This window comes from Suricata suricatta, chromosome 6 (assembly GCF_006229205.1).
Source record: "Suricata suricatta isolate VVHF042 chromosome 6, meerkat_22Aug2017_6uvM2_HiC, whole genome shotgun sequence".
NCBI lineage: Eukaryota > Metazoa > Chordata > Mammalia > Carnivora > Herpestidae > Suricata > Suricata suricatta.
Window position 1 is genome coordinate 31,807,916 of NC_043705.1, and position 26,727 is coordinate 31,834,642.

Below are 26,727 nucleotides of genomic sequence, written 5' to 3' on the forward strand. Positions count from 1 at the left end.
GGCCACTCGGGCCCGGAAGCGGGGGGAGGGGAACGCAGTCGGAGACTGGGGTGAGACCTTTTCAGGCCCCCTAAATCGACCTCCAACCCTGGTTCCTGAGCGTGGGACACAGCGACAAACAGATGTCTCTCGCCCCTTCCCCATTCAGTTCTGCAATTCATACTTATTACAAATGAAGGGAATGGGAAAGAATACATGCCCCGTGGTAGAAGGCAGCACAGTGTGACCTTCCCCAGCGCTCCTGCGGCACGTACCCCGCCCTCCACCCCTCCACCCCCATCCCATCCATCCCTAGCCAGCACCTTAGCTCGCGGTGGGGCTGGGATTGCCTGGAGCGCAGGCTTTTACCCCCCCACTCCAGAGTGATACCGATTAATCCTAACGGGTCTCCGTTCCATCTTTCGGCTGCGTCTCCTGGCCCCCTCAAAGGCCTCTAACCCAGATTAAGCCCTCAATCTTCCCGGGACGCAGGCCTGAGGGCCCGGAAGAAGCGAGGTGGGGTCCGGTTTTCACACTTTTATTGTAAAGCTCGGGAATAATTACACGGGTCTTCCATTGACAGCTCAGCAAACAAACCGGAAACGAACCGAACCGGAGGGGGTAGGGGCGGTGCCTGCGCATGCTCGCGGCGGGGGAGGTGGGGAGGTCAGAGAAAGAGACAGAAAGAGACAGAAATCATTACAAATCAACGGGATTGTGCTCGCAGCGCCAGGGATGGGGGGCGAATGAGGGCGGGGCAGGGGCCCTTCCCGGGAGGAGCGAGGCGGTGGGAAGTGGCACGAACCAAGAGAAACACGACCCCAGTGTGGGCACCCGATGAGCCCAAAACCCCCCTCCCCGAACCCCACCCCCCAACACACGAGAGAGACACGGCCCCCCTCCCCACTCAGATAACCCGAGGAGACACAGTCTCCCTCTCCCCCGGGACAGACACACCTGCCCGGGAACCCCATGGGCGAGACACAGTCCCCCCTCCCAGAGAAGTCCCGCGTGGAGACGCCCCCTAAGAGACTTTCTCATGGCCAACAGAAGCCCTCCAACACCAGGAGACAGCCCACACCCAGGGAAGAAATGGCTCCAGAGGCCGGGTCCTCAGGAGAGAGAGGTATCCCAGAGCCTCCAGGAGAAAAGACAACTCAGAGCTGCCCAGTCTCGTCCCAAAGTGCTGTAGGTCTGAGACATCCCCAGAGGAGAGATACAGGGAGGGCCAGAAACATCCCTTCCCAGACATGCTGCAGAGATAGCCCCCTTCCCTGGGAAGAGAGATGGCCCAAGACTGACATGCCTTAAGTACTCCCAGGAACCCTGGGAGGAAAACAGGCTCCCCAGAGAGCCTGGGTAGGGGGGAGACATGCTCCCATGGTCCCCAGAGGGAATACATGTCCCTCCAGAGATTCCCAAAGGGAGAGATAGGGCCTAGGGAGCCCCCAGAGGTGAGAGATGCCCCAGAGACCCTCCCCCAGGGATGTGAGATACGCTTCAGGGACCCACGGAGAGAAATAGGTCCCCATATACCCTCCCCCTACCAAGAGACATGCTCGGAAGTAGGGGGTTGGGGACCGACTAGGTCCCCTCTAGGAAGACACTGACTGGGTCAGGCTGAATTTGAGGGGGTCTCCTCTGGCCAAATGTCGCCTATTTGTACATAAAACTGTACGCGACACAAGGCATTAGGGAAGGGCTTCACAGACCTAGGACCGATGGGGGTGATCCTCAGTGCTGTGGCCCATCCCCTGCCCACCTTTGGTTTCACCTCTCGAGTGCCCAGGTGGTGAAAGACTCAGCACCCTGACCCCAACCAGGGGGCCAGGACTCTGCCTTGGCCTGTGGGAAGGGCTCCTCCTCTGTGCTTCTCAGCCCTCCCAGCCATCTGGGCTACCCCCTTCCTTCTGGCTTTTCCATTGTGCAAAATGCTCCTCTGCCCTTCCACTCAGTGCTCAGGGGTCTCCAAGACCAGGGCACGGTGCCCAGGCCACCAGGGGCTTCCAGGGGAGTCCACCGACTCCAGGAATGCCTCCTGTCTGGACCACCCTCTCCACTAAGCAAATGGGCCTCATACAATCTTCTTGCCAGAATCCTGACCTCCAGGACCCAGGACAGCCCTTGAGGCCACTGCCCCACCAGCTGGGCACCTCATGTTACCAACTCTACCACTATTGCACCTGCCCTGTTTGTGCAGGGGGAAGGGAGCTGTCTTTTTAATAAGCCCCCAGCCCACTTCTGGGCCTCCCCCAGGGAAAGGAGCCTTTGGCCAACTCCCAGACCTGGTGGCTGCCACCCCAGCCCACTCTACCCTCTGCCCTCAATAGAAGGGCTGTGTATGCTGAGGCCACCAGCCTAACAATGCTCTCCTTCCCGGCACTGTTACCCCAAGCCAGGTTAGGGGCAAGGAGCAGAGAATAGGGTGATGCTTCAGGCCCCTGGCTTTTCTAAGATGGAGATGGGGTCTCTGGGGTTACAAGAGTCAAGACCCCAGCAGCACAGCTCCCAAAGGCACCAGACGACCCAGCAGCCTATAACCACTCCTTCCCACCCTTGGGCCACCCCCCAAGCTTTGACTAAGTCAAGCAAGGGCCATACCCTGAGTCTCCAGCCTCCCAGCCTGGGCCCCTGGGGAGCTGGAGAGGTATGGGCCAAGGCAGTGAGGGATTCTGGAAGGGAGAGGGACTGAGGCTTTGAGATGGCCACAGTGCGAGATGAGGGCTCTACAGGATGCCCCTCCCACCCTGGCCCCCTGAGGTGCAGAAAGGAATCCCACCTCATCATGGCTGACTGGGCTTCTCTGCCCCCCAATCTCCCCACCCCCTCTCCCATGGGACCCCTGACCCTGGCAAAGGGAAGCCCAACTGGAAGAAGGGGGCCTGGAGCCCAGGGTGCCCTGAGGCAGCCCTTCCCACCCCCTGAGATCAAGGCAATGGTGGTTTTACAGGCTGACGGGTCAGTCATGGCAGGGGCTGGGGGGTGGGGGGCAGGGAAGGGGCAGGGTGCAGGTTCCCCCTGCTGGAGGCAGCTACCAGCCACCCCTTGAGCAAACCTTCCTGCTCCCACTCACCCAACCAGGCCAGAGGCACAGTCATCCCACCCCTGTCCAGCTGCCCCCCACAGCCTCAGGGCCCCTCTGTGATGCTCATCTGGATGTGGGGGGGCCAGCCTGAGCAGAGATTCCCCCCCCCCAGGGCACAGCGCAACAGTTCCAAAAAAATAGAGATTTGTATTTTTAAAAAAAATTAAATAAAAGCCCAGCTCTGCTGATAGGCAAATGTTCCCCCCATTCCCACCCCCACCCACCCATTGTTTCCCTGGCCTGCACCCCCATCCCACTGTGGCCCCAGGGGTATTTACAACATGGAACAGTAGAGGCCTGGGGTGGGGGCACTGCGGCAGGGAGGGGGGCGCACAGGGCAGTCCCCCCTCCGAGGGGTCCCCCCCAAGACAACACAACATCAACAAGAAAAGTTGCAAATCAGGCAGAAATGGGGACATCATTCCAAGGTCCTTATATACAGACACTGCATGACCAGCAGGGAGGGGGGTGCCCAGATGGGATCAGGCATGGGCATGTGGCAGGAAGGTGGGCCAGCCCAGGAGCAGTACAGGAAGACAAGGTCTCCGCCCCACTCCCACCCCCATCCCCACCCCACCTTTGGTAACAAAAGCCCTTCAGGGAGCCCCTGGGGGTCAAGAGTTTCCTCAGGGAGTTCTCAGGGAGAGGGGCTCCCCAGTTCAGCCCTGAAGCAGGGCCGGAATGGGGACATCCTGTCTCCACCCTGGTCGGCCATGTGGGAAACAATGAGTTAAAAGTGTGTTGCCCACCCTTGACTCCACCAACTGCCCGAAGTGTGGGGGTGCTCCCTGGAAGTCGAGAGAAGGGAGCCTAGACATTGTAGAGGAGCCCTCTTGGGCACCAGCTGGTGGGAGCCCCACAAAGGGGAAGAAGGGCTCCCAGGGGCTGGCAGATGAAGTGAGGAGAAAGGACCTGGACCCTGCATGGGGGAAGGGCCTGCGTGATCATGAGGCCAGTACTCACCCCCACGTAGGGCCCTGGCCGGGAAGTCCACGTTGGAGGGGTCAGGAGCAGGGCCCTGGAATGGGCCCATCTGGGAGCTGGCAGGTGGCTGGGGGAGGGACATGGCCACAGGCCAGAAGGGGGCTCACAGGTAGATCTCGCGCTTGGCTGTCTGGGCAGATGCCGGTGTGGCTGCAGGTGGGAAGTCCGAGGTCTGGGTCAGGGGGATTTCCTCCAAGGTGGCCGAGTCCTTGCAGGAATCATGGCTACTGTGGGAGAAGGCACTGTAGGAGGGCAGGAGGCGCACGGGGGCCGTTTTGGTGTTCCGGTCTTCCGGGGGGCTGGGGCTGCCGGCGCCCACGGGCTCCTGCCCTCCTCGGTCCTGGTAAGGCACGAAGGTGGAGAGTTTGAGGGCGCTGCTCTTGGTCCGGCGGCTGGGAGATGACTGGCCAGGCATCCAGCACGTGTCGGAGTGACCAAACTCACTGCACTCCTGGGTACATGTGCCTGTCATGGCGACATCAGGCAAAGGGCGCAGGTCTGCAGGAGAGAGTGGAGAGGACAGTCTTGAGGCAGAGAAACCTCGCAAAGCTCCACTCCATGGCTTCCCACGGGCACCCACACCCTGCCTCAGAACAGCGGTGCACACCCCTTTTGCCCACTGCGTTCACAGGCACACACACCTGCAAATAGACACACACCCTCCCACCATCCGCCGCATGCTCTTCTCTCTCTTTCTCATACGATCTATCCTTAAATAGATGCATTCCTCCATCCTCAGCCACCCCCCAGCTCTCTTGTCAACACACCCACCAAATCTGCCCTTAGACAGGTGCACAAACACAGAACCCATCTACACACTCCATCAGCTATCTCCAGACGGGCTTAAACAAGCAAATCTACCCTTAGGAGTGAGAAACCCCCAACCTCATTTATAGGCATGGTATCTCTGTCTCTGTCTCTGTCTCTGTCTCTGTCTCTCTCTCTCTCTCACACACACACACACACACACACACACACACACACACACACACACTTTCAGATAGGCATGGACACACAGATCTACACTGGGCATCTCAATCCTCAGACCAAGGTGGACACATACCTTCTGAACCCTCTCAGACTCACCATGCTCCCAGCTGTCCTGGAACCTCCCACCCTTCCCCAGCATAGCAAGGCCCTGCTTTAAAGCCAGGGAGAGGGGATGAGCTTCTGTGTGGACAGTTCACATAGAAGCACACACCCAGGTACTCACAAGCACACTCATGCAACCCCTCCCCACCTCACTCCAGCCCCCTAAGCCAGCCAGCACCCCTGGCCTAGCTCCGGCTCCCTGCCCAGAACACCCACGGGAACAGGAGTTGGCCGCCTGACATCAGTAGCCGGTGTGGTTGCTGGGCAGCGGGGGTCTCCATGGGAACGGCTGGGCCAAGAGCACTTCCTGCCACAGTTGCCCCTGTCCCGCCCTTGCTCAGGGACGGTACCAGGCGGTGACCCTCCCTCAGGGACATGACTGAGCAGCACTGCCTGGGGCAGGGGCTCCCTTGGTACCACCCACCCTGGCTTGGCCTCCAGCCAGTGCCAGGTGAGGAGGGGACAGCTCTGTTGTTAACCCTCAAAACACCAAGGCTCTTCAGCTCAGGGTAGAGTTGGGGGACCCGACTTGGCACAGAGCAGAGCGTGGGCACTGGGTGGGCGGAGCTGGGTGCTGGGCCAAGTCCCACAGACCCCAGACCCCAGAGCAGCTCCCACATACCTGGCACTCCGCCTCAGGGCCTGCTCCGGCCAGCCGGCTCTGCGCGGGCACAAAAAGGACGAGATGGGCATGAGATAGAGCATGGAGGGGCACAGTGGGGTGGAGGGCGCTCTGAGTCCTAGGGCCTGGGATGTCAGACAAGAGCCCTGTTCCTGAGAGCTGGGGAGTGGAACTTTTCATCATTTGGGTGGGGGGTAGTTTGGACTGAGGGAGGGGGCAAGACCGGAAGACAGCTACAAGCTGGAGAGGCTTTCAGTGCTAAGGGGAAACTTATTCAGTCTCCCCTCCACAAGCTACCATGGATGCCTTCACAGACATACACACACATGCGTACGCACTGCACACACACACACACACACACACACACACACACACACACTGACAGCATGCCCACTGTCTATTCCCACACTGACCTCTGCTCTGGCCCAGACCTCCCTCCTGCCATCACCCTTCAAAACCCTCCCAGACAAGCCCTTCCCGTCCCCAGACCTCCCTGCTACCTTTCCTCAGCCAAACCCTCTCTAGCTCTTCTTCTCAAGGGATCACCATACCCTTTTCTGAGCTCCTCATAGCATCCAGGGTCCTATCCTTTTTCTCAAGGCCCTCTGACCCCATTAAGGGACCCTGATTACCTCAAGGTTCCCTCAAGTTCCCCTCACCACTGCCTGAGCCCTCCGGCTACCGTTCTCCTGGTCCCTATTCCCAGGAAGGCAGTATAATGTGGTGCTAAATGCAAGGTCTTTGGAGTCAGAGAAGCCTGGGTTTGAATCCCCCCCAGCTCTGTCACTTCCTACGTATTACTTTGGGCAAGTGACTCAACCTCTCTGAGCCTCCCGCTGCTCCACTGTAAAGAGAACAATAAAGTTCTGAGATCAGAGAGTAACTGTGAAGATTAAATGAACATATGACTGAAAGCTCTCAGCACAGTGATTACTACTGAACATACAACAAGCACTCAATAAATGGAGGATAGCTTTAAAGTCTGGTCATCATCTCAGCTTCTACCCATTCCTGGGGTGCCCTGACCGTGCTGGTGCTCCTCACCGTTCTCAGGGTGCTCCATCTCTCCAATGCTGCCATCGGGTGTGGTGCGCTCATAGTGATCCTCGGGAAGAGCCAGGGGACCGAGTCGGGGTCCCGAGGATGATTTGCTGGATGGCGTCTCAGACTCCTCCAGGCCACTGTCATAGTAACTGTGCTGGGACGGGTCCTGCAGCTCTTGGGCCTGACTGGTGGCGGAGAAGGTGACACGGCGGTGAGGTAACTGCAGAGAGAAGGAGTGTCACTGCTGGCCGGCCGGCCGGCCCCAGGGGCCCACCACCACCACCACCACCACCACCAGCCCCAGCCCCCACCAGGCCCACCCCAGAGCTTCTGGTCCCCCAGGCCTCAGCAGCACCCGAGATGAGGCTCAGCACCCCCTAGCACAGCAGAGCCCCCAAGAAAGCACAGATGCCAGTCAACGACTTCCCCTTAGTTCTAGGACAGCTCCCAGAGAGCCAAGGCCACACTGAAAGTCCCAACACAGCACAGGCCCCAGTGTTGTTAGAGCCCCCAGGCCACCACAATAAGCCTAATCCAGTACAACCACTCACCACTGCACAGCTTCCCAGAACTGGCACAGCCTTTCATTCTAGAACAGCCCACACCCGAATAGCACAATACCAGCCAACTCCCCTAATTCCAGCATAGCCTTCAAACACGAGCAAGCTTCCAATTTCTAGAACAGCTTCCTCAAAGCAGTATGAACTCTCTGTTCCAAAAGAGCTCACTGATACCAGAACGGTACACCAAATAGCACCCCTGAACTTTAGCTCCTCACCTGTCTTATTGCTCTGTAACTTCCCAGTGCCTCCATCCAAATGAGACCGCAAGGTCTTTCTGATCCTCAGTTCCTATCCTTGCTGTGTGATGCTGCGGGCTGCCTAGGGCCCACTGCTGCGTCCCCTCCCACCCAAGGCTCTTGTCCCCACTTCATGCCCCTCCAGAGAGGCCTGGGAATGGAAAAAGGTGGGAGGGAAGAAGGAAGGGGAGCCTGATAAACCAGGGCCCCTTGGGGGTGGGGAAGCAGAACAATGGAAACTCCTCCATCCTCCAGATCAGGAAACAGTATTAACTATAGAGGGTAGGGCCCAGGAGGACCTGGGCATAGGGGGAGGGGCCTGGCATCCATCAGGAATTAGGAAGGCTGGCCACAAATGGACTCTCCTTCCAGGAAATAGTAAGGAGCTTCTGGGAGGGGTTGTGGCTTGGTGGAGGCAGGACTTAGGAGCTTGGACTGGGGGTTGGGATAGGGGCAGTGGAACTGGGACAGGCCGCTCCCAGCCAGCAGCCCTGTCTGCCTGCCGTAGGTTAATAATCATCCCAGGAACCTGGTAACCTCAGCTTGGTACTTGGCACCAGCAACCAGTCACCCAAACACCCACCTGGGACTGCCACTGATTCTCCTGCCAGCCAGAAATCAGGAGTTGTGGAGGGCATAGACCCAGGATCCCTGGAAGCCAGGGGTGGGAGTAGCTCAGGCCAGGACTCTCCAGGCTCCCTCCAATCACCTAAGACTTTGCTGGTGCTTTGTCATTATTCTAAAACCCTCAATAGGAACTTATCAAGAAGGCCAGAGAAAGGGGTCCTGAGTTTGCAGACCCACTCTCCTGATACCATAACAATCTCTATCCCGTCCAAGTCAGTTGGGGTGGTGGGAGGAACTGTCAGGACAAGGAGCACTGAAGCTATTGAGAAGGCAGCCCAGAACTACCTTCCCATCTTGGCTCCCACCTCGTCTTCAGGAATAGGCAACCCTTCTTGGGATCCATGTTGTTATCCAAAACACCGAATGGTCTGGGTGATGACAGACGAGGTCCCCAAAATTGGCCTGGACATTTGGGGCTAGATTGTTGTAAAGGAGCATCGTCCACCTGGTGTCGAAGTGAACAGTCTCCAGGAAGGGGTCTGTGAGGCACAGGGACATCTGGTTGTCAGGTGCTTCTCCTTCCAGTTTTCTCCAAGATGACAGCCAGTAACCCTCCCTCCCCAAAGAACCTACATCTGGTAATCCAAAGCGGCAGTCCTGCCTACTAGGCATGCCACTTAGTCTTTTTTGCCTTGATATTTTTTCCTATAAAATGCAGGGTTGGATCATACTTAACCCTAAACGTTCTTATTACTATCAAATCTTAAAAAGCCTAGATCCCAAATCTGACTCCATTCCTGAAGTTCTAGACAGTTGCTGGGTATTTCCCATTGGCTGTCCCTTCAGATTCAACAAGTCTGGAACCAAATTCTTCTTTTTCTTCAACCAGCTTCTGAATGGGCAGCGACTTCATCACTGTCCCAACCCCCAGACACAGAAGGAGGATGTTTACCTGGGAATCCTGGCCGCTGTCATACTCATTCCCCTCCCTACCCTATATCCAATCACCCCTTGAGCCCGACAGGCTGTTTCTCCCTAAGGTTAGCCAAATCCATCCATCCATCCATCCATCCATTGTCCCCACTGCCACCTTCTTAGTCCAGACCTTAGAGTTTCAATCCTATACCTTCACCTCTAACCCCTTTATATCACCATACATTCCACTGGACTTTCTAAAACTCAATTCATCCAAAATCATGAACTTTTTCACAAGCTCCCATTTCCTGTTCAGGAATTTCTTCTGGTGTGGCCTCCGTGTCCTCTAAAACCTACAATTTCCATCTCCTCTCTCAGCTCTCTCCTGTAGCCTCCACACCAGCCTGAATATTCCCCTTCCTGCCCTCTCTGTCCCCAACTTGGCTATGCTCACTGCTGCCTCAGGAGCTGGCTCCCTTAGTTAAACCTCCTGCCCAACTGCTGCTCATCACTGAAGAGCTGACTCAAGTTCGACATTTTCCTTCCAGGAGCCCACTCCCATGTCCTATGCAGATCTTCCCATACTTTGTTCCTCAAGGAAAGGGAGGGGGCACTATGGTCAAATAAATTCGGAAAACCCACAGTTCTACAAAGTGTAACAGGCTCCCCCCATTTCTCGAAGGATTGGCAGAGCCTTTAAAAGGTTAATGTGATAGTGCATCTCTTACTCCCCAAACTAACTTAATCATGGGACCCCTTTTGTATAGCATTAGGGATAATAGCAGACTCTGGAAATCAGATTTCCTAATGCTCTCTGACTTCTGACTCCATCGCTAACTAGTTTTCACTTCAGGAAATGAGCATTAGAACAACTTATGTCACAAAGAGTTATGAGCATTAAATGAGCTAAGTCACATAAAGTGCTGAGTAGGGTACATTATACCTAGTATAATATTTTAAAAAAAAAAGGAGGCACCTAGTTGCAGAAGTTATCGTGGAACAAGTTGGAAAAAGCTTTACTATGTTCCACTCACCATTTAAGATTCTCAATTGCCTCATCTTTTCACCTGTGCATGTCATACAAATATGACCATTTCCCTTCAGGGTCTATCTAGTACTACGCCGATCACACAGTAGGAACTTGGCCTATGTGTTTTGATGACAACAGTGGTGTTGTGGTTTGGTTGTGTCTGAATGTTGGGAGATGTTCAATGTGGCTCCATGGATGTGTTGGGTTGCAGCTGAGTAAGGGATAATCCCACAGAGGCCAGGAAAGAAAGAGATGAAGAAGCTAAAGGAAAAGGAGAAAAGATCGATCTGGCCGCAGCAAGCATGGCAACAAAAGAGAAAGACTGGTTGGTCAGGAGTTGCTGGAGGTCCCCCTAGAGATGCTTATTTCTTCAGGAGAAATGGCACGAAACTATATTTCACTTGCCCATGCCCCACTCCTCCAAAGCCCCCAGGAGTTTTACTTTGGGGGTACCCCCAGGCCATTAGGGAGTTTGTGGACGGAATCAGAGTAGAGAGCTGGCGCCTTGGACCTCCTGGGAGTGTCTCAAGGCTCTTCAGTCGCCATGGAGACACGTTGCCTCTGGCCTCAGAGACTCTCCCAGGATCTGAGGCCCCTCACCCAGGCTTTAGCCCCTGTCCCCCTTGGGCATAGCCAGAGACAGGGCAGACCCAGGAGAACAAGAAGTGAGAGACGGAGAGAGAGAGAGTGAGTGAGAGCCAGCAGCCCAGGGTGGCCAGAGCAAGGAGCTGAAGGAAGGGAAGGGAGGAGGGGTAGGATTAGGATTCCTCAGCCTCAGTCAGAAGGGAGCACCCTGAGAGTGGGGATACAGAGCAGGCCAAATCCACAAAACCTCAGGATTCCCTCTCCTCTCCCTGGGCCCTCCCTCCCAGTAGCCCAGGCTGGCAATCATGGTGAGGACACGCAGGGCAGGGCCCAGGAATTGTTGGAACTGAGTGATGTTGGGATGAAGCAGCTGGGAAAGGGACTTGGGGAGACGGTGCCCTGGGGGAAGGTGGCTAGTATGATCCAGGGCTTCTCTGCCTTCACCTGAGGTGGGCAGGCTGCACTCCCCCCCTCACCCGGTGCTCTGGCCTGAACTCAGTCAGGGGCTGCTCAATGTGAGCAGATTGGAAGAGTCCGGTCTCAGCCACCTTTGGTGCACCTTGGGCCCGTGGACGAAGGGCGGGACTTGGGTACATCTCACTGGGTACAGCTGCCCTTTCTTGGTGTAGGACGCCATTTCTAGGGAGAAGGCCTCACAAACATGGGGTGAGGGGACATGCTGTCAGATGTGGGGGTAGATGAGATGATGGTAAACTAAAATAGGGTTGGGGTAGAATGCAGGTCTAGGAAGTGGGAAGGGGCAAAGAGAAGGGATGGGGAAGTTGGATAGAAACCTAAGGACAAGGGGCCGTTTTCAGTCTCTCTCACTCCTTCTCTCAGTTCCAGGAAAATAAGAAACCAAAACTCCAAAAATAGAGAACTTTATTATCAGAGGTAAGTGTTTGGGTCTGGGGAAGGGGAACTGGGGCCCAGCCACAGGAACCTGGGGTGGGGAAGAGGTTGACACAGCACACCTAGAAGGCACAAATTAGGGAACCCCCTCTCCCTGACAGAGTCTCTGCCCAGTTACCCCCTTGGACCCCTGGTCTCCCTGTTTCCCTTCTAGAGAAGCACCACTGGCAGCTCTCAGCTAGAGACCCAGGTTCGGAATAGACTTCTTCACTTCCCTCCCATACCTTCTGCCTCCAAACCCTTCTGCTCATCCACCCATCAGCCCCCACCGGCTAGACCAAGCAGCTGGTTTAGTGTCCTGGGACCTACAATCATAGGCCTCTCCCAGTGGGAGGGGCAAGGAGGAGGATGCCACAGAGCACACCCTCCTTCCGTTTTCACTAAGCCTAATGCTCTGAGGCTGGGTGCAGTAGCAGTGTCATCACCAAGTCCCCAGCATCCCCAAATCTGTGGTCCCACCTCCCACCACTGGCTCAGGTCGGCCCCTATGGGCTGGTGAGCATACAGGTCTGATACACCTGCTCTGTCACTCCCATACTTCGGTCCAGATGGCCCCATGGTAGGGGTGGGGTAGGGGCCGGGGTGTGCTGAGCCGCAAGGGCTGGCCTACCTGCTTGCTGGGGTATTTGGGGGGGTTGGTGCGGTAGCTGTAGTCGGAGTACTGCTCAGAGCCTGTGGACGTGGTGTCACCTGTGCCCACGAATGTGTTTGCAGGTGGCAGGTCCTGCACCACCTGGTGCTTCTTGGAGGCTGAGGGTGACTGGGGCTGCAGCTGGATGGAAGGCAGTGGGGAGTTAGAGCGGTAGTGGCGGCCCAGGTCAGGGCTGCCCGGTGGATAGTTGAGGGGCAGGTGGATGCGGGGGCTGTCCCCAGGGGCGTCGCTCATCAGGTTGAACTTGAGGGATTTCTGCAGCCCGGCCTCATCTTCATCTTCCACTGGCTTCACAGGCTTCGGGGACTTGCTCTTCTTGCCCTTGCTTTTGTTTCCCTTAGAGGTTTTGCTGCTGGGCTTGGGTGCATACAGGTCCTTGGTCTCCTTCTTGCCGGCCTGGTAGCCACTCTTGGCTTCCCGCTGCCGGCAGTAGCGTACGAGTACTGCCAGGGCAATGAGCAAGGCCACAGCCACAACACCAGCCACCACACCAAAGAGGATGTTGCCACGCTGCTTGGAGCGCTCATATTCCGGATCCCCAGCGATGTCGATGTCCAGTGGTGTGTCCAGGCTGTGGCCCAGCAGCGTCTCTAGCAGGGTGCGGTTGGCCAGGGTCTCATTGACATAGAGGTGGACCAAGGCTGTGCCGTAGCGTGGGGGCTTGCCACGGTCACTGACCTTTACCACTAGGCGGTGCAGCCCATGGTGGCGCCGCTCAATCTCCTTCTCGAGGGTGATGGCCCCTGAATGTGACCCGATCTGGAAGAGTCCGTAAGGGTTGCCACCAGCAATGCTGTAGGTCAACTCAGCATTGACACCAGAGTCAATGTCCTCAGCTGTCACCTGGCTGACCGTCTCACCAAGACGTGTCTGGGGAGTCAACAGCCGGTGGGAGGTATTGGAAGGGGCAGTGATAAAAGGCGCATTGTCATTCTCATCCAGCACATTGATGGTGACACCAACGTAAGCTGAGCGAGGTGGGACACCGCCATCCACTGCCTTCAGCTGGAAAGTATAGGTGCTTTGCTGTTCCCGATCAAAGCTCAGGCTGGAGAGGATAGTGCCCGTGCCGTTCTGAATAACAAAGTCACCATTGTCCTGCTCCACCGTGAGCTGTACCCGGGCATTCTCCCCCTTATCCCCATCAATGACGGTCACCATGCCCACTGGACTCAGGGCCGGCATGTTCTCCATCACTGAGAAGTTGTAGCCACTCAGCATAAACTTGGGGTCATTGTCATTGCAGTCCAGCACGTTGACGAGGACGGTGGCTGTGCCCTGCAGGCTGGGGCTGCCCCGGTCGGCTGCCACCACCTTTAACTCATAACTGTCCCGCTGTTCCCGGTCAAGGGAGGTCTTCACCCGGATCTCTCCAGTCTCGGGTGAGATGGTGAAGAGGCCCTTGGCGGCCGGCTCAGGCTCCAGAGAGTAAACCAGCTCAGCATTAGAGCCTGAGTCAGCATCACTGGCAGTGACTTCGGTGACCACTTCACCTGGCTTGTTGTTTTCTGGGAAGGCAACCTCAGTGACACTCTGGGTGAAGACAGGTGCATTGTCATTGACGTCTACCACCTGTACCTTGAGGGAGTTGGTACTAGAGAGTGGGGGATTGCCGGAGTCCACGGCCACAATCTCTATGGTGTAGTCTTTGACCTTCTCATAGTCGAGCGGGGTGGTGGTCTGCAGGAAGTACTTCTTTTTGCTGTCACTTCCTGTCTCACTGGCCTGGCGTAGCTGGAAGGGCACATCCCCTGCCACCACACAGGTGACGGCTGCATTCTCTCCCTCATCTCGGTCAGATACCTGTACCAGGGCTACAGCCGTCTCCTCTGCCACATCCTCTGAGATGTTCGCCATCCCGTCTTGATGGGTCACCAACCCTATGCCCCGGATCTCAATGGTGGGGGCATTGTCGTTCATGTCCTTCACAGTCACCACCACTTGGGCGCGGGCACTCTTGGGGTTGGTGCCTCGGTCCTTGGCGAGCACGGAGAAGCGCAGGGTACTTACGTCTTCACGATCCACGGGGCCCTGCACGGTGATGAGTCCGGTGTTCCTGTCCAGTCGCAGAAGACGCCTCACCACTTCAGGCGCCTGGTGGAACGTGTAGTCAATCTCTGCGTTGGCACCTTGGTCCGAGTCATTGGCCTTCACCTGCAGGGCAGGGGAGAAAAGGAAAACAGGGATGAGTTAGTCTGGGGTTAGCAAAGTCCAGGACACATGTGTTGCCTTTCCAATGAGCACAGCAGATACAATTCATTGAATGTGGCACCGTTTCCAAAAGCAGTACCTACACTGCCCTTTTCCCAACCCTGACACAGTGGCAGATATCACTGATCTGTTTCCCTGAGGAGCATAGACGCAGCCTGCAAATCCTCAGCAGTGTTACAGGCAGCTGGTAGAGATGGGATGGGGCATAATTCAACACTGCTTCCCATTCCTGTGCGAGTGTGACCAAATATGGGGATGAGGATCCAACTAGCACCTGGGGCACACTTCCACCCAGTTAAACTGGCCTTCAACCCTTCTGAAGAGCTGGAAAGGTGTGAGTAGTAGAATTGGCATGTATGCATGACATATGTGTGTAACATGCACGCACACACATGCATGTGTTATGCCTGGGATCACATGTTATTGTGTGAGAAGGTATGTGTTTGTGTGTTTGTGTATTTGCCCACAAGTAGAGCCCCACATGCCCCACCTGGAGGCCACAGGTGAGGGGATTTCTTTTGAAAGGAGCCAGGTAGAGATATGGGTCACAGTGAGCCTGCCAGGCCACGGCTCTCTCAAACCGGGGAAACCTGTTTCAGCAGCCTCTTCCCTCCTGGCTGGGGCTGGCTAGGCATCAACTTGAGGAATCTGGGCGGCTGAGCCTCTGGCCTAGAGGGAGGGGTCGGTGCAGGCCACAGAGCTTGCTGGCAGCGGGCTGGGATCCCAGCACCAAACAATGAACTGTCTGTCCCTTTGCAGCAGGCACGCCCTCCCACGCCAACGCCGACGCACACTCGGCCCAGCTCTATACAAATATGGGTGGTGATGCAGCAACAGGAACCTGGTGGGAATGGCCATGAGGCACCACTGGTCGGGGAGACACAGAGGATTGGAATTACGTCACAGCCAGACAGAATGTGATGGCCATAGGGGTGTGGGTCAGGGGATAAACAGGGAGGACAGGACAGGTATAACTTGGCAGAGTGTCTGAGGAGCACAGCAGACGAGTCCTGGGTTCAAATCCCAGCTCCGGCATTCTCCAACGAACTATGTGACCTTGGGCCAATTACTCAACCTCCTCCAGCCTCAGTCTACAAAATGTATAAAATGGGGATAATAATAGAACCTATTTCACGGGGTTGTGGTGAGAATTAAGTGAGAGAATACTTGTAAAACTGCCTAACACTGCCTGGCACGTGGCAAGAGCTCCCTAAATAGCATTATCCCTCTTGTTTGTTTTGTTTTTAGAGAGGGGGAGAAGAAAGAGCATGAGCTGGGGAGAGGGACAGCAGGAGAGAAAGAGAGAAAGAGACAGAGAGAGAGGGAGAGAGAGAGATGTAAGTAGGTTCCATGCTCAGTGCAAAGCCTGATGCAGGGCTTGATCCCATGACCCTGGGATTATGACCTGAGCTGAATTCAAGAGTCGAATGCTCAACTGACTGAGCCACCCAGGCGCCCCAACATTCATCCCTCTTTTTGTCCATCCACCTGTCCATCTTGGAAAATTCGTGCTAACACAGTGACGGACACCGCATCTAGTGGGCCTCAAATCACTGCTAGTCTCCTCTCCTTCCAGCCAGGAAGCAGGACCGAGTGGAGACACCTGGGCAGGGCTTCCCGGCTACCCTGGTATTTGCTAACCCCTGTGAGAGCCAACCTGTTTCTTCTCGCCACCCGCCCTTCCCCAGGTCTATCTGTCCCCTACCTTTTCATTATGATTTCCACTTCTCCCTGTCTCTAGACTGGTCACTCAGCTTCTTATCTACTTCTCTTGCCATCTTACCTCCCTTTGTCTCTATGACTCTTCACTCCTGTCTCTGTTTCCCTCCCAACCTTGCTGAGTTCTTCCTGCCTCTTTCCCACCGCCGATTCTTTCCCACCCTCTCTTTTCTGCCCTTCCTCTAGCCCCATCTCTGCCCTGCTCTCCTGCTTCAGCCCACTGGAAGGGGATGTAGCTGTTACATGCATAGGCTTTGAAGCCAGACTGCAGGATGAGGCCAGAGTGGGATGTGAACACATCACTTGGGTGAGATCAGGCAAGTTTCCAAATCTCTATGGGCTCAGTTTCCCATCAGTGAAATGGGGATATTGCTTACCTTGTACAGTAAGGATTAAATGACATAATACACATAAGGTGTTTGGAACAATGCCTGGCACCCAGGCTGTTATTATTCACCATCTCTGATGGTCTGTCTCCCTATTCTTCCTCAGTCTCTCTTCTACACGTTCAAGTTCACCAGCCTTTTAAAAAAAAGGCTGAAACTCCTTCCCATGCCCTGCTTCAGTTTAAGGATATGGAATGAAGGGTTTCCCAGGATGGTAACGGTATACAGGGCAGGCTGTGCCCTCCTCAGCTCCCTCACTTCAAAGACAGACAGCTCCAGCCCAAGGGGAAGGAGAAAGGAGCTGGGGCTGGCAGGAGGCCAGGGCTGAGATGACAGCGGGAGATACGCCCACCTGTCTGCAGGGACGCTTTCTTTGCTCCCTCCCCGGCCCTGGCTCCACCACGCTGCCCAAGCCCCTGGGGCAGTTCCCATGGAGAGGGGTGCTGAGAACTTCAGTCGAAGCAGCCGACCCCCCATGGTACCAAGCACCCCATATTCAAGAGCACCCTGTACCAGGGAAGGAAGCTGGTGTACAGACAGACAGACATCTGAGTGCAGTTTTCTAGAACTCTGAGGACTCACTTGGCTAAGATAATCTCACTCGACTGTCAGGGAGAGGCAAAGTAAGGCTGTGTCCTCTAGCTTCAGGAAAATCTCATGTAGCTAAAGGGCCACTGGTTCGGAAGATATTCTCATCTCTGGAGAGGCTGTTCTTGTTCCAACTTGGCTCACTTGGCTGGGGAGGAGAGTATCATTTGACTTGGGAGGGGATTTCACTTTTCAGAGGTTTCTCCAACTTGAGTCGGCCCCTTGGGAATGGGGGGGGGGATTGCTGTTCATATGCTATCTGTGCTATGCTATGTCACTCTCACTAAGTAGCCTGCTAGAGGAAAATCATCTCACCTGCTGGGGTGGGGGTGGGGGGCTTATAGGAAGATCTCACTGGATCGGGGCTGGGCAGAAAAGCTCTTACCACAGTACCCCGGCAGTTTCCCCTTAAGTAAAGGGAACACTCACCAGGTTGGTTTGGGCTCCCATTTCTAAAGGTGGGAACCCTAACAGTTAGGTGGAGGGGCCTCTCACCTGGATGACTGAGTGGCCTATGGGGCTGTTCTCAGACAGCTCAGCCTCGTAGGAGGGCCGCTCGAACTTGGGGGCGTTGTCATTGGTGTCAAGCACAGTGACTCGAAGCAGGGCACTGCTGGCACGTGGGGGGCTGCCACCATCCTGCACCTTGATGGTGAGGTCATAGGAATCCCAGCGCTCCCGGTCCAGGTTGCCCATCACGATGAGCTGTGGCTGCTTCCCCTCCTGGTCCTCTGCCACCTGAAGCCCAAATAGCTCCTGGGCCTCAGGCCCGGCCTGCAGCTCATAGGACGCCACACCGTTGGGGCCAGCATCACGGTCAGAAGCCACCGGGATGGGGAAGAGCGAGCCGATGTTGGTGTTCTCAGGGATGGGTAACGTGATGACTGGCGAGGCGAAGTTGGGCGTGTTGTCATTGATGTCCTGTACCTCTATCTGGCCCTCTAACAGCCGGGGACTGCCATTCTGCACGAGGTCTGTAATAGACACCTCAAACTCCAGGATGCAGGGCTCACCAGGGAGCTGGTTCTGGCATTCACGGAGCCCCTCGCGGTCGATAGAGGTCTCAGTGGTGAAGATGTCTCCCGTCTTGCCATCCACCCGCAGGTACGGGGCGCCTACCTCTAGTTTGTACAGGTGGCCCATATCTGGAAAACCGTAGTCAGCTGCGAGGCTCCCAATGAGGGTGTTGGGTGGCTGTTCCTCCAGCACCTTGTATACCACCCGAGTGGCATGGCCTGGGGACGCGGCCAGCAGAAGCAGCAGTGCCAGGAGCAAGGGAGGCAGCAGCAACCGTTGCCCCCCAGGGCCTGGGCTAGGCCTCAGGGGCCCCATCCTGGCAGGCTCTAGAATCAGGAGGGCTGCAAGGGGAAGAGGCAAAACAGGAGGTCAGCTGGGAGGAGGAACCCAAGCCAGCCCCTGACTCTCCCTCTGCCTCCTGTACGCTAGCCCATGAGGAGAGCTCAGCTCCAGCCCAGAAAGAACCCTGATTCCAAAACCCAGAACCCTGAGTTTCACCCACGGCTGGGTGTATCAGCAGTGTCTTGCCCCAGCTGGAGGAGCCGGTACCAGGCCTGGAACAAGTCTAGAGAGGCTCCCGCCCATGGAACGCCCTGACCCTCCTGACACTCCCTCCTCCCTGCTCTCTGTTCTGTGCTTTGCCCAACACCTCCTTCTCACTAGCATCCTGCCTTAGTCACCCATGGTAATTACCCTGATACTGAGATACGGAGACAGCAAATGGAAGGGGAAGGTCTTAAGCACCACCACCCCCCACATACATGGTAGAAAGAAACATGGACACCCCTTACATTCCCTGGACCCCACATGGAGGGCCACTAAGGATGGCTGGAGAGAGTGGGAAGGACATCTCATTTCTCTCCCTTCTGAGATGCCAGTCAGTATATGTGTATGAGATGTGACATGTCAAACGCCTCTTTTTTTTTTTTAATGTTTATTTACTTATTTTGAGAGAGAGAGAGAAGAAAGAGAGAGCAAGCGGGGGAGGGGCAGAGAGGGAGGAAGACACAGAATCCAAAGCAGATGACAAACTGTCAGCAAAGCCCCACTCCAGACTTGATCCCACAAACCATGAGATCATGACCTGAGCTGGAGGTGCCACCCAGGCGCCCCTCAAATGCCTCTTTTCTGACAATAATCACCCATAGTGCCCAATCCCTTCACCCCCATGGAGGGCCAGATGAAACTAGGCACCCATGAAGGCTTGGAGATAGCTGAAGTTGAAGAGAAGGAGCTAGCCACCCACCAGCCCTCAGACACACTGCCCCAGCCAGTTCCCAGGACTCCAGCTCCCTCCCTCCCCTGCTTCCACTGCTGGCAGGCGAGACACCGACAGATGTGTGAAACAGTGTAGAGGTTAACATTGGGGTCAGGACTGTGGTCAGAGCTGACTAGCCCTGGAATTGGCATTGGGAGCTGCCCTGGCCTGTCTTTAGCAACTGCGCGCCCAGCAGGTCTAACTGGGATGGAGCTGCCAACCACACTACCAGCCTCTCCCTGACCACTCCCCTCCAGGCCCTACTCAGAGTCTCTCAGTAAAATATCTGGCTCCGATTTGACCCCTCTCCTCACAAACAGCTGGCCCCTATTTCATACCTGGCCCCTCCCTCCTTAACCGGTCCAGTCACATCTCACACCTGCTTCTCCATGCCGACCCCCAGATCCTTCCAAGTGGGGCCCCTGTATGTCGTAGCCAACCACAAGCTGCACTCCCATCACTCCAATAACTTGCTTCTGCCCATCTTCCCCAGCTTTGAGGCTATGCATTTGCAGACCCCAGACAGACCTGCTACTGTCCCAGGCTTGACCCCCTCTTTCTCTAGGAGGCCATGGCCATGGCCAGCCCCTCTGTTCAAATCCAAAGTCCATTATTTCCAGCAGACAGCTCAGGGTCACTCTCTTTTTCCCACCTTCCCATTTGCACCTGAAATACCTGACTCCCACCTGGAAATCCTATCCAGCCTTGTCTTAGACCACACCTGCCCCACCGAAGGCAGACTCTAGTCTCCCAAGAAGCCTTTCCAGGCCTCTCCAGCCCACGGTGACCTCTCCTTTTTCCAACTCACAGCCACTATTGTCTGCCCAATCCTGTGACAATGAATCACTGAGCTCTCTAGGACACCGCCCTCCTGCCTGTGTTGTTCAACCCCAGTACTGTGCACCTATTCCTGTGTTCTCTGGCTCTCTGTGCGATGGCAAACTTCCTGAAGGTAAGGCTGTGCTCCCTACATTCATCTCCCTGCCCCAACCCACGCACCTTCACAATGCTGGGCACCATGCCTTCAACTAATGTTTATTGTGCACTTACAATGTGCCAGGCTCTGTCCGGGCACGGGGACACCACAGCATACAAGATAAACTCAATCTGCTACCGTGGAGCTCACCACAGTTCTAACTCAATGATTACTTGTCAGTTTTGTTTGGTTTTAAGCATTTGGCACATGGAAGGCAGCAGGGTGGAGAAGATATCACACAGTCTGGGGTGAACCCTAACTGCCCATTTCCTGGCTGCTGAGCAGGAGGAAATGATTTAGGGCTTCAGTTTCCTTATCTGTAAAATGGGAATACCTATTTTACAAACTACCTATTGTCTAGGGAGTTTGAGATTCTTGTGGGCTAAATGCCTAACACAGTAAATCCTCAACAAATGCTCCCTCAAAGCACCTACAATTGTAGTTATGTGGCTGTTTGGGAAATAATTTGTCAAATGTCTTTCCGACAAGATGGAGCATAAAGCAGGAGAGCCTCTGCTTTATTTGCTCCTACATCCTCAGGACCCTGCTCTGGACCCAGCACACAGTAAGCCCTCAGAAAGAGCTCCTGAATGACTATTTTAGCTCCCAGGCATAGCTTATCCTGGTACTTTCTGGGTGGTGACTGCTTGTTTCCTTGCCCAATTCCCTCACTCCTTTGAGAACCTACTGGGGTCAAATTTAATCCCTCTCTGTATAGGTCCACAGTAGACTCTCAGCAAATGTTCACTTAATGCAGATTCCCTACACAAGTCAAACACTTGACTTCCTTCATGTAGCCTTCCCAAACCACACCCACTCTCTCGGTCACTCCTTGTCAGTAAGGTGCTCCGAGTGTGTGAGGCTGCTTTTCAGATTAGTGTGTGTGCTTGTTCTGAGTTGCAATCTTAATCTCTTTAAAAGAAGGAGGAATTTATTTAATGTTCCATGTGGATCCATCCTCCAGTCACTTCCCCTCTACCTGCATGGACCTAGCACAAGGCCCATCCTGCTTTCAAGCTCCAACCCAATCACACCTCTAGAGAACTGTCTCCAAAGAACCTCATTCCCTGCTTGGTACCTGAGCCCGCCCTCCTGACATGTTGCGCGATGGAATCATACGATGGAATCATCTTGCATACCAATTCCATGCATAAATCTTGGGAAGGTGGAGGTTATGTGAGAATTACCCTAAACCTGACACAGAGGAAAAATAGAGTAGTGAATGCTTGCCTCCACTCACTCTCTTCAGAACAGGGATCCTTTTAAGATCACAGCCCCCTTTATGAATTTTATGAAACTATGGTGCAGATTTTCCCAAGAAAAATGAATGCTCACAAACTTGGGGCATAAATTCAGAGGTCTGTGGTCTGACAGAGTCAGGGTGATTTTGATTCGTAGCAGCTCTAATAGCTACAGATTAAGCCCTTCCTTCCCCCTCTCAGGGTCACAATACTCGCTCTAACCCCTCAGGCCGCCCACGCAATACAAACACAGTAACCCTCCCCCTCCCACAAACATTTTCTCTCTCTCACTCATTCACCCTGTCACCCTGAGGAGACCCCTTACCTCCATCCAGCAGAAGAATCAGGTAAGAATTGGGGTATACAACTTCTGAGTTGGAAAGAGAACCGCAGAGAAATATCCAAGGCCAGGAAGGTATGGGGAAGAGGGTGTTTCTGGGAAATAGGAATTTAGGGGAACATATGTTTGGGGGTGTAGCTACACAGAGTGATGGCGAGAGCTGAAGAAGGTTTAAGGCCCATGAAGTGCCTGGCAAGTTGCTTTAAAATGAGTATTATCTGCCCCCACCCCAGGAATTTAGATTCTAGGGGAGAGACCTAGAGAACCCCCCAGGCAGCAGGGTGCAATATCAGGAAATGAATACACTAGGTCCCTGGAGGTAAGAAGTGCAAATTCTACAGTCACCTTTACCATCATCATCACTGTCATCACTATCATTATCATCCCAGCTAACGCTCCCTGATATTTTACTCCATTTGCATACGTTATCTCATCTAATCCTCCTCACCCTCTGAAACGGGTGAGTACTTTATTATTACCCAGCTCCCCATCCCCCATCCCCCATCCTACAGATGACAAAATTGAGGCTCAGAAAGAATAATGAACTGTTGCAGGTCACAGAAGAAGTAAGTGAAGAGTCAGGATTTGGGAAATAAGAATGCCTCTTCACATCCCAGAGTCTGGGGGGAACAGAAAATCCGCAAAAGTCACAGAAGCTAGAATATGTTTACTCTGTAGCCATCTCCCCCTTCCCCGCCCTCCCCAGGGTGCCAAACTTGCCTGGCAAGGACTCTTGGACTCTCCCCCGACCACAGGTCCAAGGGATGCAGGAGAGTCAGAGGAGCCCGGACCAGCAGTGAGGCAGCCCTAACCCCGGCCCCCTTCTTTCCTGAACTTTGCTCAGGTGGTTGGTTATTGGGAGTCATCAGTCCCAGGAGGCAGCTTTGGAAGCAATTAGCATTTTATCTGCCCTTGCCCAGACACTGGCTGCCTTCCTGGCAGAGGTGTCCCCACCTCTGCCCAGTGACACAGGCACCCAGGACCCTGAGAAGCAGAGCAGCAGCACACACAGTGATTCATTCTTCTCGGGCCTGAGGAGCACGGTAAGTTATGAGGGGGCAGAGTCCAGGGAAGGCCAAGGAAAACGCCATCTGTGTCAACATCTGGGGAGGGAGGAGAATAGCAGTGAGGGTTCACCTGCAACCTTCATTTTCAGTCCACCTCGGGCACCATGGCCCACTTTCTGATGAACGCTAAAACACGTAGAGGCAGCCGTCGCTGGGACCAGGTCAGCTCTGACCCCCACCCCTCTTATCGCTGCACTGTTACACAACAGCCACTGCCACCTTGGGCAAAATAAAAGCCCCCCCAAAAAAACAAACAAACAAAAAACAAAGGACAAAGCCAACCTCTGGGAGAGCAGGGTAAACAAGAAGGGCTGAGTGGGGTGGAGCTGTTCAGAGGCTTCCCACAGTGAACAAGTGCACAGCCCTCAGCTCCTCTCCCTTCTCTTTCGCAACCCTCTATTAGCCTCCGCAGGGCTTCTAGGCACCTGCATTCTTGAGTTCGACGGTTGGGGTTCAAACCCTTGCTCCACTACTTCCTAGCTATATGACCTTGGCCAGGTGGCTTCACCTTTCTGAACCTATTTCCATATCGTGGAATGGAAATAATACATTCTGCCTCTTGGAAGTTATCTGGGAGAATTAAGTGAGATCTGTGGCATTGAGGTCTATTACACTGTAAAGGACAGGTGCATATATCAAAAGAATTGAATAGAGCATTTTATTTCCAGCATCAGGCACACAGTAGGTGCTCACTGGTTCAGTAAATAAACACATCTCAGCTGGTACCCATCCCCTGCCAGTTGAGAAGACTGACAAAGACAAGGTTGGTTGTGTATCTTACCACTATATTGCATCCTCACCACCCACTATGGGCCCTGGCGGATAGCAGGTGCTCAATACATTGTTGAAAGAATCTCACTCTGCAGCACCAGCTATCCTTGCTCATGGTAGGGGCAGCCCTCTCCCCACATCAGAAGAGCCTCCTCTGTCTCCTCCCCCCACCCCCCACCGCAGGCCCCCTCCTGGTGCTCCCACCCTTCTCCTTCCAGCAGTAGGCTCACTATATCTAGCCCAGATCCCCTGACCAAGTAGCCGCAGCAGTAGCCCCTGTGCCAGGAAGATACCCGACCAGCAAGACACCCTCTTCCAGTTGAAGTCCTTTATGGAATTTGGGTTGGAGGAGAGAGGCGAAACAAGAGGCCAGAACCAGCAACCAGATCTGCTCCCTCACTACACTCCCGGTTGGCTATCCCTGGAGACCCTTCTCATCCCTCTCCCCGATTCCACCCCAAGCCCTGGGCTAGTTGTAATTACAGATTTCATTCCTCCTAGACCTCTACGTCAAGAAACTAGCCCCCACCTCCAGGTTGTCACAAACACCTTCGGGGAGCCCTCTTTCCTGGAAGCTAAGGAAGGGTAGCTTAGAGCAGGTAATGGAAGGCCCTCAGCGTCTTCCGGCAAGGCGTCCTGGACTCCGCCGCCGCCGGGGCAGCCCCTGTCTATGCCACCGTGGTCAGCGGGCACTCCCCGCACACACCCAGAAGGCGGGCATCTCCTCCCAGAGGACGCAGTAGTGTGGTGTGTCGGGGGAGAGTGGGGGGTGAGGGACGGCTGTTCCTCCACTATCCTCGGACTCAGGCGGCCCCACCCCCACCCGAGCGACGCAGGGCCTCCGGGAGCTCAAGACTAGGCGGGCGGTGGGGGTGGGGGGCCGGCGAGAACCTGCCTCGGCCCGCGGGCCCCCGGCGCCCCCTGCCCCAGCGGCCGCCGCAGGGAATCCCGCCTCCTCCGCGTCTCGGCCCTGTCTTAGGGTCCCCAGCAAACGGGCGCCGGCGGGAGCCAAGCAGCGGGCGCCTAGAGGGGGCGGGGAGGGAGCCGGCGCCGGAATCACAAAGCGTGGCGAGCCAAGTCGGGTGGGGACATTCTCCAGAAAAGGACCCCCTCACGGGTCGCAAAAAGGGGTCTTTGCCCCGCACTCAATCCTCACAGACCTCAACGTCTCACCGAATACTTCCAGCTAGAAGAAATAGTCGTCAATGACTGCTGGAGAAACTGAGGCCAGAAGTCTGGGCTCCTGAGTCCATCTCGCCTACCAGTTTTGCCCCAGAGCGTGCAGCAATCTCCCTTCCGGCCTCAGGGCCTTGGCCGCGCACACGATTCTGGCCTGTAGCCGGCACCCGGCGGAGGGGACGTCCAGGTGTGAGAGGGACACAGGTGTGCGGGACCCAGGTGTGCTGGGGACCCAGGTGGCTCGCAGAACGCAGCTAAAAGGCCCGAAGAGGGTCGCAAACGCCGCCGCAGGCTTGCACTCTCTGCGAAGGGACCTGGGGCCCTGAATGAAGTCCTGGGGAGCCGGGATGGCGCGGCCTGCCAGTCCAGCCTGTTCCGGGAATACCCGGCCAGCCCGGCCCCGGAGTGGGGGTGGGGGAGACGCAGGCTGGGAAGCGGGTCCAGCCAACCCCCAGGGTTCCCGCTGTGCTGATATTTACAATAACAATGTCGTGATTAAGATGAAGGGGTGCTAGGGGCACGCCAGACCGCCCAGCGGCTTCCCAGGACGGATTCTGGCCTCAGAGGAAGAGGGACTGAGTGTGTGTGTGTGTGTGTCCTGCAAGGTGTAATGTGACACTGTTGGTGTAAGGTGTGTGTGACACCCAGTGTTAAGATGTGTGAAACAGTGGATTCTGTGTTTGCGCCCATGAGGCGCCGCTATAGGTTCCACTTTCTGTGTTAGGGTGTGTGGCATCAAGGCGTGTACTGAGACACTAGGATTGTGTGCTTATGTGGGTGCAGTTGAGGGCGGCAAGCGAGATCTGTGTTGTGTTATCTATGTTCTGGCCAAGGAGTGGGTAACATATTTTATGGTAGGGTGTGTTCCTTAAAGGAATATGTAGATGCGAGGTTAGGTTTTGAGTGTTCATTTGGCGAACCGTGGCTGTGACACTCGTACATGAGGGCACGGGATTGTGTTGTGTGTCCATGTCGCCGAATGTCACACCCGGTTGTGTTCTGTGGCTCTGCTGTGGCCAAGGGTTGTGTGTCCGTGCTGCTGAGCGTGCAGACGCTGAAGCGGATTCTGAGCTAGTGACGGTGCCCCAGTGGGCGCTGGTGTGCGGGAGGTATGTCTGTGTGCACATATGTACGGATGTATGTATGCGTGTACATATGTCCGTGTCTGGCCCTCTGGTTGCCCGCGGGGAGCTTGAAGCACCTAAGTGATCCGAGCTGGTGGCCCAACAAGTGTGTGTGTGCGTTGTGTATGAGGGTCCTTGCTTGCTTCGTCCTCGGGGAGCTTCCCCCCCACCCCCCGCCCCCAGCCAACTGGGGGCTGCGCGCTTCCCCCAACCACCTCCGTCTGCGCGCTCCTAGAGTCGCCTTATTTCCCGAGGGTCCAAACGCTCAGGGGTGCGGGACGCCGAGGCTAAGGTCCGGTTCAGCACCCCCTCTCCTCGCTCCGCTTCTCGCCGCGGACTTTGGAGGCCAGGGTGACCCGGCCGCAACCCCCAGTCCGAGCTCCCAGCCACCCCCACATCAGCCCCAGCGCGCTGAGCACAGCTTGGGCCCCCGTGGCCTCGCTCCGCCGAGCGCCCCTCCCTCAGCTCCCGCCGGCTATGGCCGCTCCCGGCCGGGAGCCGCCGCTGCCTCCACCGCCACCGGATCCTTACCCGCCTCGGGGCACCGCCGGCCGCCTGCCCTGCTGTCCATGAGCCGCCGCCGG

General features: G+C 55.6%; 1 protein-coding gene across 2 annotated transcripts; it reads right to left on the reverse strand.

Annotated features, from left to right (window-relative positions):
• Positions 1-3,289: 3,289 nt before the first annotated feature.
• PCDH1 (protocadherin 1) lies at positions 3,290-26,721 on the reverse strand. 2 transcript variants are annotated; one of them, XM_029942129.1, is made up of 6 exons: positions 26,675-26,721; positions 17,666-18,528; positions 12,225-14,420; positions 6,807-7,026; positions 5,763-5,801; positions 4,462-4,546 (listed from the first exon to the last, which is right to left on the reverse strand). In XM_029942129.1, exons 1-5 carry the CDS (start codon positions 26,712-26,714, stop codon positions 5,776-5,778), a joined length of 3,345 nt encoding a protein of 1,114 aa, XP_029797989.1. In that variant the 5' UTR covers positions 26,715-26,721; the 3' UTR covers positions 4,462-4,546; positions 5,763-5,775. The 2 variants fall into 2 exon arrangements, with proteins under 2 accessions (XP_029797988.1, XP_029797989.1); XM_029942128.1 differs by lacking the exon at positions 5,763-5,801 and having other exon boundaries at positions 3,290-4,546.
• Positions 26,722-26,727: the final 6 nt, after the last annotated feature.